This window comes from Halichondria panicea, chromosome 1 (genome assembly GCF_963675165.1).
Source record: "Halichondria panicea chromosome 1, odHalPani1.1, whole genome shotgun sequence".
Lineage (NCBI taxonomy): Eukaryota > Metazoa > Porifera > Demospongiae > Suberitida > Halichondriidae > Halichondria > Halichondria panicea.
In genome coordinates, this window is record NC_087377.1 from 16495522 (window position 1) to 16512856 (window position 17335).

The 17335-nt window shown below is 39.9% G+C and overlaps 5 protein-coding genes across 5 annotated transcripts; 2 read left to right on the top strand and 3 right to left on the bottom strand.

The window, feature by feature from the left end:
• Positions 1 to 1512: 1512 nt before the first annotated feature.
• Positions 1513 to 3560, top strand: LOC135336301 (probable serine/threonine-protein kinase DDB_G0271538). The gene is made up of 5 exons (XM_064532094.1): positions 1513 to 2086; positions 2197 to 2994; positions 3104 to 3162; positions 3376 to 3450; positions 3534 to 3560. Exons 1-5 carry the CDS (start codon positions 1723 to 1725, stop codon positions 3558 to 3560), a joined length of 1323 nt encoding a protein of 440 aa, XP_064388164.1. The 5' UTR covers positions 1513 to 1722.
• A 761-nt stretch (positions 3561 to 4321) lies between these two features.
• On the top strand, positions 4322 to 5164 carry LOC135336399 (kelch-like protein 12). Its single transcript, XM_064532205.1, has one exon. The coding sequence runs from the start codon at positions 4322 to 4324 to the stop codon at positions 5162 to 5164; it is 843 nt and encodes a 280-aa protein (XP_064388275.1).
• Positions 5165 to 7024: 1860 nt separating this feature from the next.
• LOC135352222 (complement receptor type 1-like) lies at positions 7025 to 8058 on the bottom strand. Its single transcript, XM_064551386.1, has 4 exons — positions 7853 to 8058; positions 7591 to 7770; positions 7420 to 7539; positions 7025 to 7358 (listed from the first exon to the last, which is right to left on the bottom strand). Exons 1-4 carry the CDS (start codon positions 7968 to 7970, stop codon positions 7264 to 7266), a joined length of 513 nt encoding a protein of 170 aa, XP_064407456.1. The 5' UTR covers positions 7971 to 8058; the 3' UTR covers positions 7025 to 7263.
• A 2090-nt stretch (positions 8059 to 10148) lies between these two features.
• LOC135352221 (complement component receptor 1-like protein) lies at positions 10149 to 11111 on the bottom strand. Its single transcript, XM_064551385.1, has 5 exons — positions 10950 to 11111; positions 10693 to 10866; positions 10497 to 10640; positions 10275 to 10447; positions 10149 to 10220 (listed from the first exon to the last, which is right to left on the bottom strand). Exons 1-5 carry the CDS (start codon positions 11065 to 11067, stop codon positions 10161 to 10163), a joined length of 669 nt encoding a protein of 222 aa, XP_064407455.1. The 5' UTR covers positions 11068 to 11111; the 3' UTR covers positions 10149 to 10160.
• A 140-nt stretch (positions 11112 to 11251) lies between these two features.
• On the bottom strand, positions 11252 to 13080 carry LOC135336479 (IgGFc-binding protein-like). Its single transcript, XM_064532328.1, has 3 exons — positions 12925 to 13080; positions 11548 to 12867; positions 11252 to 11493 (listed from the first exon to the last, which is right to left on the bottom strand). The coding sequence occupies exons 1-3, from the start codon at positions 13007 to 13009 to the stop codon at positions 11252 to 11254; spliced, it is 1647 nt and encodes a 548-aa protein (XP_064388398.1). The 5' UTR covers positions 13010 to 13080.
• Positions 13081 to 17335: the final 4255 nt, after the last annotated feature.

Below are 17335 nucleotides of genomic sequence, written 5' to 3' on the forward strand. Positions count from 1 at the left end.
ATTATACACAAATGAGTCTTCTCTACCCTCACGGGCCATGAATGCAGCTTATCAAGTATCCCAGCTCCAGGAATAGATAATTTTATACGTTGCCTACATGAATTTTTTTTTTTAACGATTGATCATCAAATCAGAACAGGTAGAATTTGTCCAAAAAGGAGATTAAAGCTGCATCAGAAATACTGACCAAACATTTGGCCTAGGCTTGTTAATGTTAATGCTAATGTTTTATACTGCTCAACTTTTATGAAATTACCATTGCTACAACTAAAACGTATAATTGTTAGCTTGAACATAGGTAATGTCGCTCATCAACCGATATATTGCTAATTGCAATATTTCCACAACAAAGGGCCTCACACACAGCTTACTTACTAAGGAAAAGTGCACAGTAACAATTGGGAATGCAGAAATGTTTTGCAAACATTTTTAAGGACTGTTTCTTCTCTAAAAACCACAAATATTGCCCACATCACACCTCATCCCACAACATATCTCATAATCCCATTGGAATCCCAGGATCAAACTTGTCACACTTCAAGAGAATGGTATAATGAACATGATACTCAAAAAGTGCAGAAAAAAACAGCGTTTTTTGAGAAGCCAGACTTCAAAGAACATTAACAATACCCAAACGTTATCGAGTGAAGCCATACAACATACCAAATGATGCGGAATTTCTTAGGCAATAAGATGATAGACATTCTTAGTCTTGAATATTAATGGTTAGAAAGTTACAGTTTAACTAACAGCAGCCAGTTTCTAAAAGTGGGGAATTTCTGCATTTTTTCAATTTCAGAAGCCATAATTATTGTTTACAAACCCAAAATTTTTTCTGAGATGTTATCATACCATTCCTCACACATATACCAAGTTTCGTGCAATTCTGAAGACGTCACGTGTTGAATTGATATGGAATGACCCTATAGGAAAGGCATGATGTGTTCCTGCATGTGGGTCCCCTGATGAGGCTGTGGTAATATGGACCATGCAGGCAAGTCTTCTGCCACCAAATCTTACCTTTATGTTCGACAAGAAGTCATTGCTGAAAATAAAGAAGCTAATGATCACTCCTGAAAGCTTTTAATAAGCTTTAACTCCGACACTCAGGAAGTTGTATTCCTAGCTGGCAGCTCTAGCTGTCTGGAAGGCTTTCTTGAACTGTCTGCTGCAGCTTAATTATTCTACTTTGATTATAGTGTCTCTAAAAGCTGCCATTGTCCTTTTTGTAACGAATTTGTATGATGAAATTGTGGAATAACTCACTTTCATTTTCAATAAATTATTTCGCGCATGCGCATACAGGCCGCCTTTCTCTTCGCGGCCTGGAATCGAGGCTAGTCGAGCACATCTCCAAGATACACATCTCCAGGGGTGTGTTGTTCGCCTAACCGTTATAAAAGCGAAAACTCGGCCTGGGATCGAGGCTAAGCAATCCCAGAGCCAATCCCTCTTCAACTATTTGGGCGGCGCCGGACTACAAAGATATTTGTTATTGCATGTCGCCATGTGGCAGAAATTGTTCTGTATAATTATAGGCTATATAGAGTCTATATACAGAATTATAGCTCTGGCATGTAGATCTATTGTTTTTTCTGCTTCAATGCTGTGATCTGAATGAATATACTGTAGCCTCTGGATTATTATCAGTAAGTGCAGACAGCACTGTTTACTGTAGATGGTTTAGATATTGTCAAGCTAGCTATATAGCATTTTATCAGTATGTCTCTATCCATCCCACACTCTACAGAGACTCAGAAGATGTCTGACTATCTCACAATAGCAAGTCTAAAGAAATTGTACCACGTCACGTTTGATGCTCGAATTAAGTGGCGAAACATTTTGCTTATTCTTGACGTACCCTTGGCTACAATCGACAGTATTGGCAATAAATGGAGCAACAATCCTGATGACTGCTATCGTGAGGGTTTGATAGAATGGCTGAATGAAGGAGGGAAGAGCTGGGAAAATATGGTGGAGGCTTTGTCTAGTCCCACCGTGGGCCACGTTTACATAGCCAATGCCATCGAGAAAGATCATCTACAGTCTACTGATGCAAGCAATCCTACTGATGGGAAGTCTGATGGTAAGCACTAGTTCAGCACAGGAATGCATATGTATGTAATGCTAGTTTGTTAGCTACTATAATATTCACCTAATCCCCCTGAACACATGCACCCACACAATATTCTACAGATCACCAGAAGATCAACGATGATTTGACCGTTTTCTCAGACGAGCGTCTCGGTAAAGGTGCATTTGGAGCAGTCTTCAAAGGCAGCTACAAGGGCGAGATTTGTGCAGTCAAAGTGCTGCTTCACGATGCTATGGAGATGCAGGCAAGTATTCCAGTCGGCAAAAACGAAGAAGCTAGCGATGCAATTAATCGTGAGAGTGATTTTCTCAAGTCGTTCCAGCACCCAAATGTTGTTCAGTTTCTGTCGACTGCCAAGCACCCCAAATCAGGTACTACAATCCTCATTCTTGAGCTGATGGAATGCAATCTGAGATCCTATTTCTCCGGCCTTGGTGAAGAGTCCCTCACTAGCGAATGTGAAATTAGCCTATCCAAAGACATAGCTTGTGGTCTGGTCTACATTCACGGCAAGCAGATTGTCCACCGTGACCTCTGTGGCGATAACATCTTGCTGAAGCTAACACGACCAGTGCCTGTTGCAAAGATTTCCGACTTCGGCATGTCACGGCTATATGATTCCTCAAAGCTTAGCCACACCCTCACGGCCATTGGTCACCGTATGGGGTATCTACCTCGCGAGGCTCTTCGATTAGAAGAGGAGAATTATGATAATAGCCTGGATGTATTTTCCTATGGGGTGATTGTGACGCAGATTGTTTGCAAGCTGGAGACAATCAAATCAGCCAAGGATCGATCATTCCATGTTGCCCAGATCCCTCACACACACAGGTTGAGGAAGCTTATCGACAGTTGTTTGCAAGAAGACATGATCAGGAGACCATCTGCCATGGACATATGTGAGTCAACTAAGTATGCGTTTTAGATTTCCTAACACTAACCTGGACTCTAACAGAAAAATGATTTCATGTTGGTATCAAAATTATTTTTTTACTGACCTGACAACAGACTCGGATCTAGTGGAGGCAACAAAGAGGGAGTCAAAGGACACTCAACCAGTCAAGAAGGTGCGCACATGTAGTGTGATAATGTGATTCCCACAGCAACAATAGTATTGTACCTTAACATGCATGGATGCTGCCTCATGTTAAGCCGTAACCATTTTTTTGAGTATGCCTATAATCATATCATTTAGTGAAAAGGTTGCTTGTTCTCGTTCTGTTGTAGATAATGATATTCACGTCTGTGTTTTAGATTTCCACCAACGTTCCCCTGTACAGGAACACAGAGAACAGATTGAGCACAACGATGCTGAGCTGGTCAGGACAGACGCCATCATTCAACAGCAGAGACAGGTGAGACAGCATGCACCATTATATTATTGCAGAGCTATAGTAGAAGCTTTGATCTCTTATAATCGTGCTGTACATTCTATTAGACTGGTAGGCGTGGCCTCTTAAGCTAATTAGAGATTTAGTGTGTATGCAATTATTATGCCTCGGTGCGCATGCACAAGCGAGGTATAACGGTAGTGTGTTTGTGTGTCTGTGTATGTGTGTGTCTGTCTGTGCATGTGTGTGTCTGTCTGTCTGTGTGCATGTGTGTAGACCGCTACAGCTGCTCAAGGATGAATCAAGTGCAAGTAAGAGTTTCTATAGGTTTCTAGTCATGTTTACTTGGATTTTAATTCGTGGATTTGCAAAATAATGCTTCGTTCTCGAGTTATGCCTAGTTTTGCTTACTATATAGGAATGCCATTGCAGCCTTTTCAGAAGAGTCCGTAGCAAAACTTGTTCACCAAGTGTTACTACTCTACTTAGTATAGATAGCTCTGCCTAGAACGCTAGCTATTGGTAGCTGCAAGAGTGAGCAGAGAGCTGCAAGGCTCTGCTGACTAGACTTGCAGCCATTGAATTTTTGGCATCGATCGTTTTTAACAACAATCATGGTTGATCATTACCCACTATTCGGCATGCAGCAAAATTAAAGATGCTCATCATGATAATTATAATCAATGTGTATGTAAAAAAGCTAGCTATTAGTAGTTTTATGTTATGTAGCTTTGGCACCTCCACCGAGGCATCAGCACCCGCGGTGCTTTCATTGCTACAAGTAACACTCGCTTGTTAGTAGACACTATCCTAATTACACTCATTCATTATTCAGAGTCCGCCTCCCAGAGAGTTGAGACCTCCATTCACTCTGAAATGGAGAAGAGGAAAAGACATGCCAATCAAGATGGGCTCGGTAGAGAGTGTTGTTATCGGTGACACGGTGTATGTTGATGGAGGTGATGCAGACCATGAGTGTGTGATGAAACTCGAGCAAGATCAATGGATCAAACTACCAGAGTATACTGCCCAGTGGTTCCCTATGATATCACTCGCTAATCGACTAGTGCTGGTGGGAGGACGTCATCCAACAAACTACAAAAACACCAATCAACTTGCAGTATTTGAGTCAGGGGAATGGACTCACCCGTACCCATTAATGAAAAATGCTCGTTCTTTCTCAACAGCTGTCTCCTTCAACAACCACATAATTGTAGCTGGTGGGGAAGATGATAAAGGACATATCTCCTCTGTGGAGGTGTTGGACGTGGCATCAAAAATATGGTACCCTGCTGAGTCACTACCTTACCAACGGACATCACTGAAATCAACTCTCATAGAAAACACCCTCTACCTAATGGGAGGGAGCGATCACACTGGGGCAACCAAGACAGTGCACCACGTCGACCTCAATGAACTCATTTCAAAGGCCCTTTCCAACCGGGACATACCCACTCTCTGGAAGACCTTACAGGAAGTACCACTCGTGCGGTCAGCTCCTCTTAGTGTTGGGAGGTCACTATTAGCCGTTGGTGGACTGGACGGAGGCAAGCCAAGTTCATCGATCCACCTCTACCAACCTGACAGCAGGAGGTGGGTGAAAGTGGGAGATCTGCCTACTGCACGATACGACTGCACATGCTTAGTACTTCCTAGTGGAGAGGTCATTGTAGCCGGAGGACAGACAGATTCATATGCTAATATTCTAACTGTGGATTATTTCTCTCTAAGTGATTAGTTATGTTGCAGTAATGTTGTGCTTTGAGTTAAACAATGTTATGTTTGTTCATCATGTTGAGAAATTTCTGTTGCTACTTAACACATCAATGGCATAAATTGGTAATTACGTTGCCAAAATAGACTACAAAAAAACAGACAATTAAAAGTAATGTAAACAGTCTCATAACAAGTTCTGATCCTTGTTTGTCCGACGATGGACGCCTTCTCCCAGAATCCAAAGATGCGGTCTGATAGTGACGTTCTATGACATACTCGTACCGTAACGTAGTTTACACTATAACTGCTACAGTTGCCTGACTATACACCTATATATAAATCCAGTCCCAGGCCAGGGGGTATGTGTAGACAGAACTATAAGAAGGGGGTATAGTGGGGCTGTAAGCTGATAATATACTGAGCTGTTTGTGAGGTGGTGGTCATGTAACTCGACTTGTCAGCGAGATCTTTAATTTTCTGGTACATTAAGGCAAATTTTAAGCAAAACAGCATTAAAATTGAACTACTACCGTACGGGTAGAAAATTTCGAGGGTGTAAATTTTCGTGCAATTCAATATTCTGTCTTATTTGGAAAATTTCGCGGGTAGTAAATTTCGTGGAGTTAGGGTGTGTCACTATCTCGCATGCGTAAACAAAGCCTTTCGCGGGTTTTAATTTTCGTGTTCTGCAACCACCCACGAAAAACGCGAAATTAATCGAAATTTTCTACCCGTACGGTATATGAACAACTCAGATTTCTTGTATACCGTATAGCGGGTAATTTTCGTGGGACAAAAAATTGGAAAACAGTGGTTTTCGTGAGTAAAAATTCGTTTAGTCTTGTTGCCTGCCTGCATTCATACGTTCCGGTAAGCCACGCCTACGTTAAAATTTCGTGGAGGTCAGCTTGCCCACGAAAATAACGAATTTTTTACCCCACGAAAATTACCCGCTATACGGTAATAATTATCTTGACAATAGTATCTTTTTTCACCCTAAATGTATTGTGAACATAATTTGATAACACTATTACCATGGTTACTATCTTGTTGTGTGCGTTAGCTGTGACCAAAAATGACAGACCAAGCAATATTACTACCAAAAGAAAGAGCTCTTGGTGATATCTAATAGAAAAAAGGCTAGTATTTGGTATGAGGTCATTTTAGCTCAGATTACAGTAATTTAATTAATCGCTGAAAAAAGGAGAAAATTAATGATTCATATTTCCCACCTACTACACTTTTGCCATGTAGTCTAGTGGGGTCTAACTGTCATAAATTGGCACCTCAGGGCTAAGGGAAAATATGGCTCATAAATTGGCACCTCAAGCATATGCAGCAAAAATGTTTTCGAAGATGAATGCACTGTCTTGCATGAGAAACAAAATCAAAATGTCATAAATGAAAACATAGAGACAGAGGGTGTAGTCTGTGGACTAGTTCATCAAAAATTCTGCTGTGTGAGGAGCTGCTTTAGAGACACTCTGGGAGAGGGCTTGGGCTCAGGCTGAGCTTTTTGCTCACTAGCACTAGTATAGTACTGACTGACTGCACACACTGCTGATAAAATAAAGCGTGCACCTATCTAGTTGTGCTATTTAGCACTTAATTGCAGGGTCTGTTTTCAATTTGTTTAGTTAATGATCTTTACATACAGAGGCAGGGTTTCAAATCTGGAACTGAATACAAACACCATAATTCCAAAAGATACTTCTCAACCAAGTTTGCATGTGTTGTCAGATGTGTACACTGTCAGAGTGTACAGTGCCATCCTGTTTTGAAGTGTCAAAGTAAACATCATCAATGAAACATTAATTGTTTACTTAGCAAATAATTATCTGTGCATAATTGTACTATATTGACTAATGAGTAATGTGCCTGAGTAATGAGTTACTTGTTTAGCTATCTATAGCTGCTAATAAAAGATACATCAATTAACTTTTAAAGCAAACTATCTACATCAAAAGTAAGTCAGTTCTTAGGTACTCAAGTATTTGATTTCTCCATATGCCAGATTCGCGATCGATAGCAAAGTCATGTTTTGTTTTGCCGTCTGCATGGGGTAGGATAATCATTACACACATGCATCATTACACAAATCACTTTATTTCCTCACTTGTCCTAAACTTCATTAGTTGGGTCTTGTGTTCTTGGTGTCATTGCTAAACCAACTTCCTCGTATACTGGATCAACTGGGGCTGTTGGAAGTCCATTGGCTGAGCCAAAACACAAAATATATAAATGAATAATTATGATACATGCTTAAGTTGGCATTACCTTTCCTTTTCTTTGTGATAGTGACTACTAAGATGACAACCAGTAGAATCAGTACCATCACTATAGCAACAAAACCTCCAGATAGAGCAGCAACATTCCATGCACCAGTTATTGCCTCACCTATGGGTCAATATGCAGCATGCAGACAGGCATTAAGAAAAATGAACTTACTGTTACACTCCAATAGAGCCGGGTCAGGATCCCATAAACCAGACTTGTTACAAGTAGCAGTCTCTGTACCCACCAGTGAAAAACCAGGATCACATTGGAAGGTAGTGACTGAGCTCTCGGTTTGGTCAGTGTTGGTGAGCAACACTCCATTAAGAGGAGGGGTGGGCAGGACACAGGTAACTATAGGTACAAGGAATGGTATGCAAATATGAAAAAATGCCATGCATACAAGGGTTAATAGTAATGTTTTGCATAAGCTCACGTTCACAAAATGCTGCTTCTCCATCAAAAACACCAGTAGTGCTGCTACCATCTCCAGTGTAAGTCCTTGTGTTGCTACCAACCAGAACAAACCCAGTGTCACAACTGTGGTTAGCCATGGTGTTGAAAGCATAGTTGCCGTTTTCATCAGAAGTAGAACTACTGTATGTCACAAAGCCATTGGTAGGAGCAGTCAAGGGAGGACAGGTTATATCTATAGTGAAATAAAACAATCAGTATGATGACCTACTATTTCAACACTCAACTTACGATTACAGACGACTTCATCTGTTCCAGACAATGAAGCCGCAAATCCATTCAAGCAGCTACAGTTGAACTGTTCCCTGTTACTCAAACAATTAGAATTTTGACCACAGTTGCATTGTATGGTTCAGGGAGATAATCTCATGCCTCCAGGGTAACCGTAAGAATTTCGTATGTCAAATCCATACACAGAAACACCTAGAACAGCTGAGCTGTTTTGATGGCGGATAGAATGAGCTCCAGTAGACACAATCGTTTTACTTATGTGGCCACAAATCTCTCCACTCGAACAGACAACATTCCTCCAGCCAGTAACAATGGAATTGTCTAACACTATTTGTGCAGTACGAAAAAACTCAGAAGAAACATGCATCGTGACATAGTTGAGTACGAAAAGAGGAATAGCTTCGACAACATAATTATTTGTAAACTGCTCAATTGGGGATTATCATTATGAATGGGTCTCCCAAGCCGCCATCACTCTCCCTACCATACGCATACTGAGCGACCAGCACTAGAGAAGTGGATTCAATACTACAGAAACTGCTAATAGGGATTTCAAATTCTCTGAAACTCCCTCCACTCTGCAACTGGAATTGACTGACTGATATGTTAGTGTTACAGTTCACAGCTACACTTGCTGCTCAAGCACTAAGAACATGAATACGTTCACCAGAAGATCTACCCTCGAGAGATGCTACGAAGAATTTTGAGCCCCATGTCACAGTTGGAGGTACTTCTTCAACTAGATGGTCACACCACCTTATACCTTGAGGAACATTAATACAATCAGGTCCGCTAAACACAGACAAAGGTTTGGAGCTTGTTATTCTTGTTCCTGTGAGATCATTATCACTTGCAATCTGATACGTTTCCATACTATTGAGTGTTATGTTTAAAGAATCAAATTTAACGATAGTTTCATTTTCACAAGCCACCAACAAAATCACACTAGGATAGCCACTACTAATGGTGTCATAAGAGATTCCATAATATTCGTATTCATTCACTGCCATTATACAGTACATGGTAACGCTAAATATACATCTGCAGAACCTGAACGAAAAGATATCCCATACAAATTGATGTTTCTGTCGGCTTCAACAAGGATACCCTTGTTCCTTTCATTAACAGAAAATACCTCAAAACTGGATGGAACGTTTACCCTAGTTGAAGATATAGAAACGCTCCCATTGAAATTAATTGGAGTGACCATGAAATTAACAGCACTTGACTCTGGGTTCGTGATAAACAAACACAGCTGATCTGCTGATAGACCTTCGTTTCTTGGGAAACCGACCACAAATTTTTTACCAGTACTTAATGAAGTCTCATCTAGGATTAATGGACAATTCGACTTAGGACATGCATAAAATAATTAGTCCTACCTGTAATTTGGGCATCACAAGATGTTGCAAAAATGATAATATGAGTATCGTCAATGCCAACGTAGAGCTAGCAAATCTGTAGCTCATTATTCTAAATTTGTTGACAACTGGTTGATCAACAGATTTAGTCTATATAATTATAATGAGTGAAGCAAACTCCACCATCACTATAGGTATAATGATTATAGCTACAGGCTATAGATCTCTTAATACTAAGCCCCCCCCCCTCTATAGATATCTACTATTGATGCTTGTCACAAATGGCGCAATCTGATTGGTCACTGAGAGGTCCCTAGACACATTACATCATCTGTAATTGATCCGATTGGCTGAAAACAGTAGATTACATGGAAGCATGAGGTGTTGTATAGTGAAGGTGTTGTATAGTGATGTTCCTGAGTAAGCCTGTAGCTTCCTATCAGCCAATGTTTGCACAAATTCATTTAGTTCGTTTTACTATGCCCACAACTCAGAAAAATCTGAACTGTTTACTTAACATAATTTATATCTGTGCAGAATTGTCTATTTTACTAATGTGGAGAGGATACAAGTTGCTTGCTTAGCTAATTGCTATATAATTATATAATTATATCCTCAAAAATAACATTAAAAGGAAACTGTAATGACATTACTTTTGAGTATGTCGTTCTTATCAACCTAGTTACTCGTGTATTCATATGCCTGATTTGACTGCAGCTTTATGTTTTGTTTTGCCGTCTGCATGGGATAAGATAATCAGTACGCAATTCTCTGTCACTTTTATTTCCTCACTTGTCCATAAGCTTCATTAGACTCCACTTGAATGTCTTGTGTTCTTGGTGTCATTGCTAGATCAACTTCCTCGTATACTGGACCAGCTGGGGCTATTGGAACTTCATTACCAGACAGTTGTCTATTTGTCATTGCTAGATAAACTTCCTCATATACTGGATCACCTGGGGGGGCTATTGGAACTTCATTGCCAACGATATAAATTGATATAGATCTACGTACAGTCAAGGAATCCTTTAGTTGCCCTTATCTTTCTGATAGTGACTACTAAGAGAAATATGACGACCAGGACGATCGGTACAATCACTATAGCAACAAAACCTCCAGATAGAGCAGCAACATTCCATGCACCAGTTATTGACGCACCTATGGGTCAATAGGCAGCATACATGCAGGCATTGAGACATATAATACTTACACTCCAATAGAGCTGGGTCAGGATCCCATAAACCAGAGTTGTTACAAGTGGTAGTCTGTGTACCCATCAGTGAAAAACCAGGATCACATTGGAAGGTAATGACAGAGCTCTCGGTTTGGTCAGTGTTGGTGAGCAATGCTCCATTAAGAGGAGGGGTGGGCAGGACACAAATTACTATAGGTACAAGGAATGGTATGCAATTATGAAAGCAATGCCATGCATACAAGGGTTACTAGTATTGTTTTACAAAAGCTCACGTTCACAAATTGCTGCTTCTCCATCAAAAACACCAGTAGTGCTGCTACCATCTCCAGTGCAAGTCCTTGTGTTGTTACCAAACATAACAAACCCAGTGTCGCAACTGTGGTTAGCCATGGTGTTGAAAGCATAGTTGCTGCTTTCATCAGAAGTAGAACTACTATATGTCACAAAGCCATTGGTAGGAGCAATCAAGGGAAGACAGGTTACAGCTATGGTGAAATGAATGAAACAAATCAGAAAAAGTAAACGACCTTCTTATGAATAAAGAAACCATGCACTTACTACATGAAAACATGGGTTAACAATAACGTTTGAATATAAGCTCACGTTTACAAAATGCTGCTTCTCCATTAAAAACACCAGTAGTGCTGCTGCCATCTCCAGTGCAAGTCCTTGTGTTGTTACCAACTAGAACAAACCCAGTGTCACAACTGTGGTTAGCCATTGCATTGAAAGCATAGTTGCCGTTTTCATCAGAAGTAGAACTACTGTATGTCACAAAGCCATTGGTAGGAGCAGTCAAGGGAGGACAGGTTATAGCTGTAGTTAAATAAAACAACCCAGTATAATTATGATCCTCTGCACTGAACTTACCGATACAGACGACTTCATCTGTTTCAGACAATGAAGCAAAAAATCCATTCGAACAGCTACAATTGAACTGTTCCTTGTAACTCGAAAAATTAACATTTTGACCACAGTTGCATTGTATGGGAGATAATCTCATGCCTCCAGGGTAACCATAAGAATTGGCAATGCCAAATCCATACACTGAAACACCTAGAACGGCTGAGCTGTTTTGATGGCGGATAGAATGCACTCCAGTAGACACATTCGTTCTACTTATGTGGCCACAAATCTCTCCACTTGAACAGACAACATTCCTCCAGCCAGTAACAATGGAATTGTCTAATAATATTTGTGCAGTTTGAGAAAACTCAGAAGAAACATATACTGTGACATAGTTGGATACGAAAAGGGGAAACGCTTCAACATAATAATTATTTGTAAACTGCTCAATTGGAGAGATTATCATCATGAATGGATCTCCCACGCCATCACTATCCCTACTATATGCATACTGTGCGACCAGTACTGGAGAAGTGGATTCAATGCTACAGAAACTGTTAATAGGGATTTCAAATTCTCTAAAGCTCCCTCCACTCTGTAACTGGAATTGACTGACTGATACGTTAGTGTTGCAGTTCACAGCTACACTTGCTGCTCGGGCACTAAGAACACGAATACATTCACCAGAAGATCTACCCTCGAGAGATGCTACAAAGAATTTTGAGCCCCATGTGACAGTCGGAGGCACTTGTTCAACCAGGTGGTCACAGTAGTTTATACTTCGAGGAATATAAGCACAATCAGATCCACTAAACACAGACAAAGGTTTGGAACTTGTTATTCTTGTTCCTGTGAGATCATTATCACTTTCAATCTGATACGTTTCCATACTATTGAGTGTTATTATTGAGGAATTGAATTCGACAACAGTTTCATTTTCACAAGCTACCAACAAAATCACACTAGGATGATAACTTGTAATAATGTCATAGGAGATTCCATAATATTCGTATTCATCAACTGCCATTTTAGAACATGGTAACGCTAAATAAGCATCTGCAGTATATTGATGAAAAGACATCCCGTATAAATTGATGTCTCTGTCGGCTTCAACAAGGATCCCCTTGTTCCTTTCATTAACAGATAATATCTCAAAACTGGATGGAATATTTACCCTAGTTGAAGAGTTAGAAACGTTCCCACTGATATTAATTAGAGAGACTGTAAAATTAACAGCACTTGACTCTGGGTTTGTGATAAACAAAAACAACTCGTCTGCTCTTTGACCACTATTTCTTGGGAAACCGATCACGAATTTCTTGCCAGCACTTGATAAGGTCTTATCTATAGGATGAATGGACAATGCAAGAATTACATGCATTTTCAAGAAATCAGTCCTACCTGTAATTTGAGCATCAAAAGATGGAGCAAATGTGATTATGATTATTGTCAATGCCAAAGTAGATCTAGCAATTCTGTAGCTCATTATTTTTAGCAACTGGTTGACTATCAAGTAGATAAGAGTAAGAGCTAAACTGTGTAGCCAAACCACATTTATCAAACTCTGTGTTATCATGCACTGTGTGGTTGAGATTTTGTCTTATAAACCGTTGTAATTGGTTTGTAAGCACTGACCTCGTGTGTGCAACTGTTAATTACGACTTTAATAGATGTCTTGTATACGCTAACAGAGTGTACAGTCACTATAAGCCCTTGATAGTATCAGAAGCATGTGAGATTATCTCCTCATGTGCTCCTGATACTATCAACTATGATATCTCTAAGCCCTTGATAGTATCAGGAGTATAATCACCTCGTGTGCTCCAGCTATATGATACCACTGTACACAATACTCATATTACATTATTTCCACCCATCTTAGCCGATCCATATAATTATACACCCTCTATATACCAGCTATACTACCAGACATTGACTCTCACAAAATACGAGCATACTTCAACCTCGGAGTGAACTATACCTTAACGCACAACACCTGCAAAGATCTGAGAATGTTTCTACACACACTATAACACTGGACTGAGGAAGCACTAGCTATCTTGATCACTTGAATGGAGTGATATATTGCTTGGAGAATGTGTATGCACTAAATTTTAAAGGCCAACCTTTGTATAACTATCATTGACAGCTATAGGTCTATATCAGTGGCAAAAAGAAAAGGTAATAACTATAGGTAGAGAGTCACTTGACAGTATGGGATACAGCAGGATTTAACTTCGAAACATACCGCGGGTTAATTATGATTAATTTGTTTAGTTTACATACAGAGGCAGGGTTTCAAATCTGACCTTAATACAAACACCATAATTACAGTGGATTTGCCCGTGTTTAGCAATATTTCAAAAGATTCTTTTCACCCAAGTGTGCATGTGTTGTCAGATGTGTACACTGCATGTCAGAGTGTGCCATCCTGTTTTTTGAAGTGTCAAAGTAAACATCATTAATAAAACATTTTACTTGTTTACTTAGCAAATATGATTATCTGTGCAGAATTGTCCTATTGCTAATGTGCCTAAGTAATGATTGCTTGTTTAGCTATCTATAGCTGCTAATAAAAGATAACTTTGAAAGCAAACTACTATCTACATGCATTAACCCTTTAACCGTCACGGGCCACGATTGTGGCCCACAATATAGCCTCGATTCCCGGCCGCTTGAACAAGGCGGCCTGGTATACCTTGTATGCGCATGCGCAAAATAATTGACAACAATTTCATCATACAAATTGTAAAAAAACGGACAAAGTTACAAAAGGGAATAATACGTATGACAATGTGACCACAATGGCAGCTTTCAGAGACACTAATCAAAGTATAGAATAATTATGCTGCAGCAGTGTTGCTTCTTCTAGCTCTGTTTATCAAAGAGACAGTTCAAGAAAGCCTCCCAGACAGCTAGAGCTGCCAGCTAGGAAGAGTGGTGGACTCTTTAATACATCAGTAGATCTTGAGTGAATAACTTCCTGAGTGTCGAGTTAAAGCTTATTAAAAGCTTTTAGGAGTAATCATTAGCTTCTTTATCTTCAGCAATGACTTCTTGTCGAACATAAAGGCAAGATTTAGTAGCAGAACACTTGCCTGGTCTATATTACCACAGCCTCATCAGGGGACCCACAGGAACACATCATGCCTTTCCTATAACATCTGTAGCCTTACAGTGTAGGGTATTGTTAAGTAGAGACTTGGCTTGATACAATAAAGGGCGTAAGAACTCAGTCATCTTTACACAATACTTCTATGTAACGGACTGTAAAATCAGAATACAAATAGTATACGGTTTATTTTACTGACAGTATCCACAAATACACGGATTACCCCCTTTTTAGGGTAATGTACACGCATGTGCATACAAGGTATACCAGGCCGCCTTGTTCAAGCGGCCGGGAATCGAGGCTACCCACAATAGTGACTTTTTTGCGAAATTCTAATTCTGCGATACTTAGGAAGTAGCTCGAACTACGCACATCCCTGTATAGAGGAAGAGCTGTAGAATCACGTGCAATTTAGTCTAGAGTTTTCCAAGCCACGTTGCTATGTTAAAATCATTAGCACGGTAGTGCTAATAGTAGGGTTGGGTCGAAAACAGCAAAAAGGCCCCCTCTGGATCTCACCCAAGACACAAGACACAGTTATTTTGAGTTTATATATCTGTTGCCCATATCATTTGTGACATTTGTGTGAAATATGAACTTAATTGAACATTGTATGAAAAAGTTATAAAAACAGCAAAACTAAAAAAACAACAACTTTTTCTTCATCTTCCTCTCACGTTCTTCAGTCAGATAATCTAGAGAACTGTAAGTCCACAGTACAAACTAGTGACACCGTACTGTTCTAAATCACCTTGGGTAGTGCAGTAACTAATCTATTTCCTTCGAAGTTAAATTTGCTAGGGTGGAAGCTACGCCCTCTTTAATGAGTGCAGAGGTGAGGTCGCCATTGTTTACCTACTGAGCATGCTCAGACATAGTAGAAAGCATGGCCACACCCCTCTTATCTTAGCAACCACTTGAGATCTATAGCAACAGTAGTGTTTTGCACTGTCGATTCTTACCGCAGCAGTTAATGCTCAAAAATTATGTTGAAGCTGCATTCTGAGCCTGCTCTGTCTGAGCTTATGATAGTAAATTATTGCATGCATAAGACCAAAAAACTTATGAAAATTATCATAACAGACACAAACTGCAACAGTGCAAATAAAAATTCAGTACAGTTGCTAGCTCTTTTTTATCCGCATAGTAAAGGTGGATTGCCACCTACTGAAGATATTTGATCTAGCTAGCACCATAGATAAATCTATGCTAGTACCTGTGAAGAAAAATTGTAGGTACAAACAAGCGTAAAAAAATGTTTGAAAAAATAATGGTGAGAAGTAGGGTTGCATGTTGGATGAGCTGCTGGCAAAGGGATGTGAACAAGATGGGTAACCCTAATAGGAACGTCCATTAGAATAGACACAAAACGTCACTACTTAAAATATTGTACGTGGTTTCCCAGGACTACTTATTAACGCATGCATGCAGTGAAAAAAGTTTACAAACAAGTGCAAAAAACATTTTGTGAAAAAATGGGGAAGAGTAGGGTTGGAAGAGCATGTGCACTGAAGTAACAAAAAGTTCGAAAACAAGATTAATTGTGGGTTGGTATAGTCTTGCATGCTCCAACTAGTTGGGGGTGGGGCACGATCTTTAACAGTTGGGTCCAGCACTATTTCGAGTTTTGGGTGGGCAGGGCTCATATATCTGTAGAGTCTCAAATTTAATATTAATTTTACACCATGCATGTGTTTCGGTGCTGTAACAGAAAGAAACGTTAATTTGAAAAAGCCTTATTCAAATGCGTCATTATGTAGAAACACATGCAAGTTGATGGTCAAATACGTGATCAAGTGTCTCAAATAACTTGAAGAAAGAGGTGTAACGAGAAGTAGTGCTGGACCCAACTGTTAAAGATCGTGCCCCACCCCCAACTAGTTGGAGCATGCAATACTATACCAACCCACAATTAATCTTGTTTTCGAACTTTTTGTTACTTCAGTGCACATGCTCTTCCAACCCTACTCTTCCCCATTTTTTCACAAAATGTTTTTTGCACTTGTTTCATTAGCATTGTACCGCACGAAGTTTATAGCTATGGCTAGATTGTTTACTTGTGCCGATGTGCTTGAACAGCTTGAGGACAGCAATGGCGATGTCTCCTCTGGTGATGACAGTGCCTATGAAGGAGAGGGGATAGTAGGATACCTCCCAAAGGCTACCAGCTTTATGCCAGACGCTGATGAACTGTCTGGGACTGATGACATGGACCTAGACGCTAGCGCTATGGACCAGGACGGTGAAAGACTAGAAGAGGGCTCACTGTGTGACTCTGGCAAGTAGTATAGTATAGCTAGAATATCAGTAGTGAGTATAGTATAGCTAAAATAGAATTAGCAGCAATGAACAGTCTTTATGTGAGCTTGTAAATTTCATAGATCGTTCACCGATATAGTAATACATGTACGTATTGTACTTCAAATTGATATATCTTAGCACTGTTACATTCATATGATGTGAAAATCAAGCTTAGTCAAGCCTTTATACCATATGATAGGCTGCTCCATAAAAAAATTTTTTTGGATTTTATCTTACCGCTGGCCGAGCATTTAAAATGATAAAAACGGGTGAGCGTAATAACCGTGGTTGTTATGGCAACACATGTTGCACCATTTTATTCTTTGTTGTATGGGCATTGGTATATGGTTGCTAGGCATTTTATTGCTCTGGAAACCCGATAGAGAATTTACAGACATT

Coding starts and splice junctions, on each gene's coding strand:
- LOC135336301 (XM_064532094.1), top strand. CDS start 1,723: ATGTCTCTATCCATCCCACACTCTACAGAGACTCAGAAGATGTCTGAC. Junction 2,995..3,103: donor ACCATCTGCCATGGACATAT/GTGAGTCAACTA, acceptor ACCTGACAACAG/ACTCGGATCTAGTGGAGGCA. Junction 3,451..3,533: donor TCATTCAACAGCAGAGACAG/GTGAGACAGCAT, acceptor ACATTCTATTAG/ACTGGTAGGCGTGGCCTCTT.
- LOC135336399 (XM_064532205.1), top strand. CDS start 4,322: ATGCCAATCAAGATGGGCTCGGTAGAGAGTGTTGTTATCGGTGACACG.
- LOC135352222 (XM_064551386.1), bottom strand. CDS start 7,970: ATGGCTAACCACAGTTGTGACACTGGGTTTGTTCTGGTTGGTAGCAAC. Junction 7,540..7,590: donor GGCTCTATTGGAGTGTAACA/GTAAGTTCATTT, acceptor ATTGACCCATAG/GTGAGGCAATAACTGGTGCA. Junction 7,359..7,419: donor TATCACAAAGAAAAGGAAAG/GTAATGCCAACT, acceptor GTTTTGGCTCAG/CCAATGGACTTCCAACAGCC.
- LOC135352221 (XM_064551385.1), bottom strand. CDS start 11,067: ATGGCTAACCACAGTTGCGACACTGGGTTTGTTATGTTTGGTAACAAC. Junction 10,867..10,949: donor AGAAGCAGCAATTTGTGAAC/GTGAGCTTTTGT, acceptor TTGTACCTATAG/TAATTTGTGTCCTGCCCACC. Junction 10,221..10,274: donor CTAATGAAGCTTATGGACAA/GTGAGGAAATAA, acceptor TATCCCATGCAG/ACGGCAAAACAAAACATAAA.
- LOC135336479 (XM_064532328.1), bottom strand. CDS start 13,009: ATGAGCTACAGAATTGCTAGATCTACTTTGGCATTGACAATAATCATA. Junction 12,868..12,924: donor TTTTGATGCTCAAATTACAG/GTAGGACTGATT, acceptor TTCATCCTATAG/ATAAGACCTTATCAAGTGCT. Junction 11,494..11,547: donor AGATGAAGTCGTCTGTATCG/GTAAGTTCAGTG, acceptor ATTTAACTACAG/CTATAACCTGTCCTCCCTTG.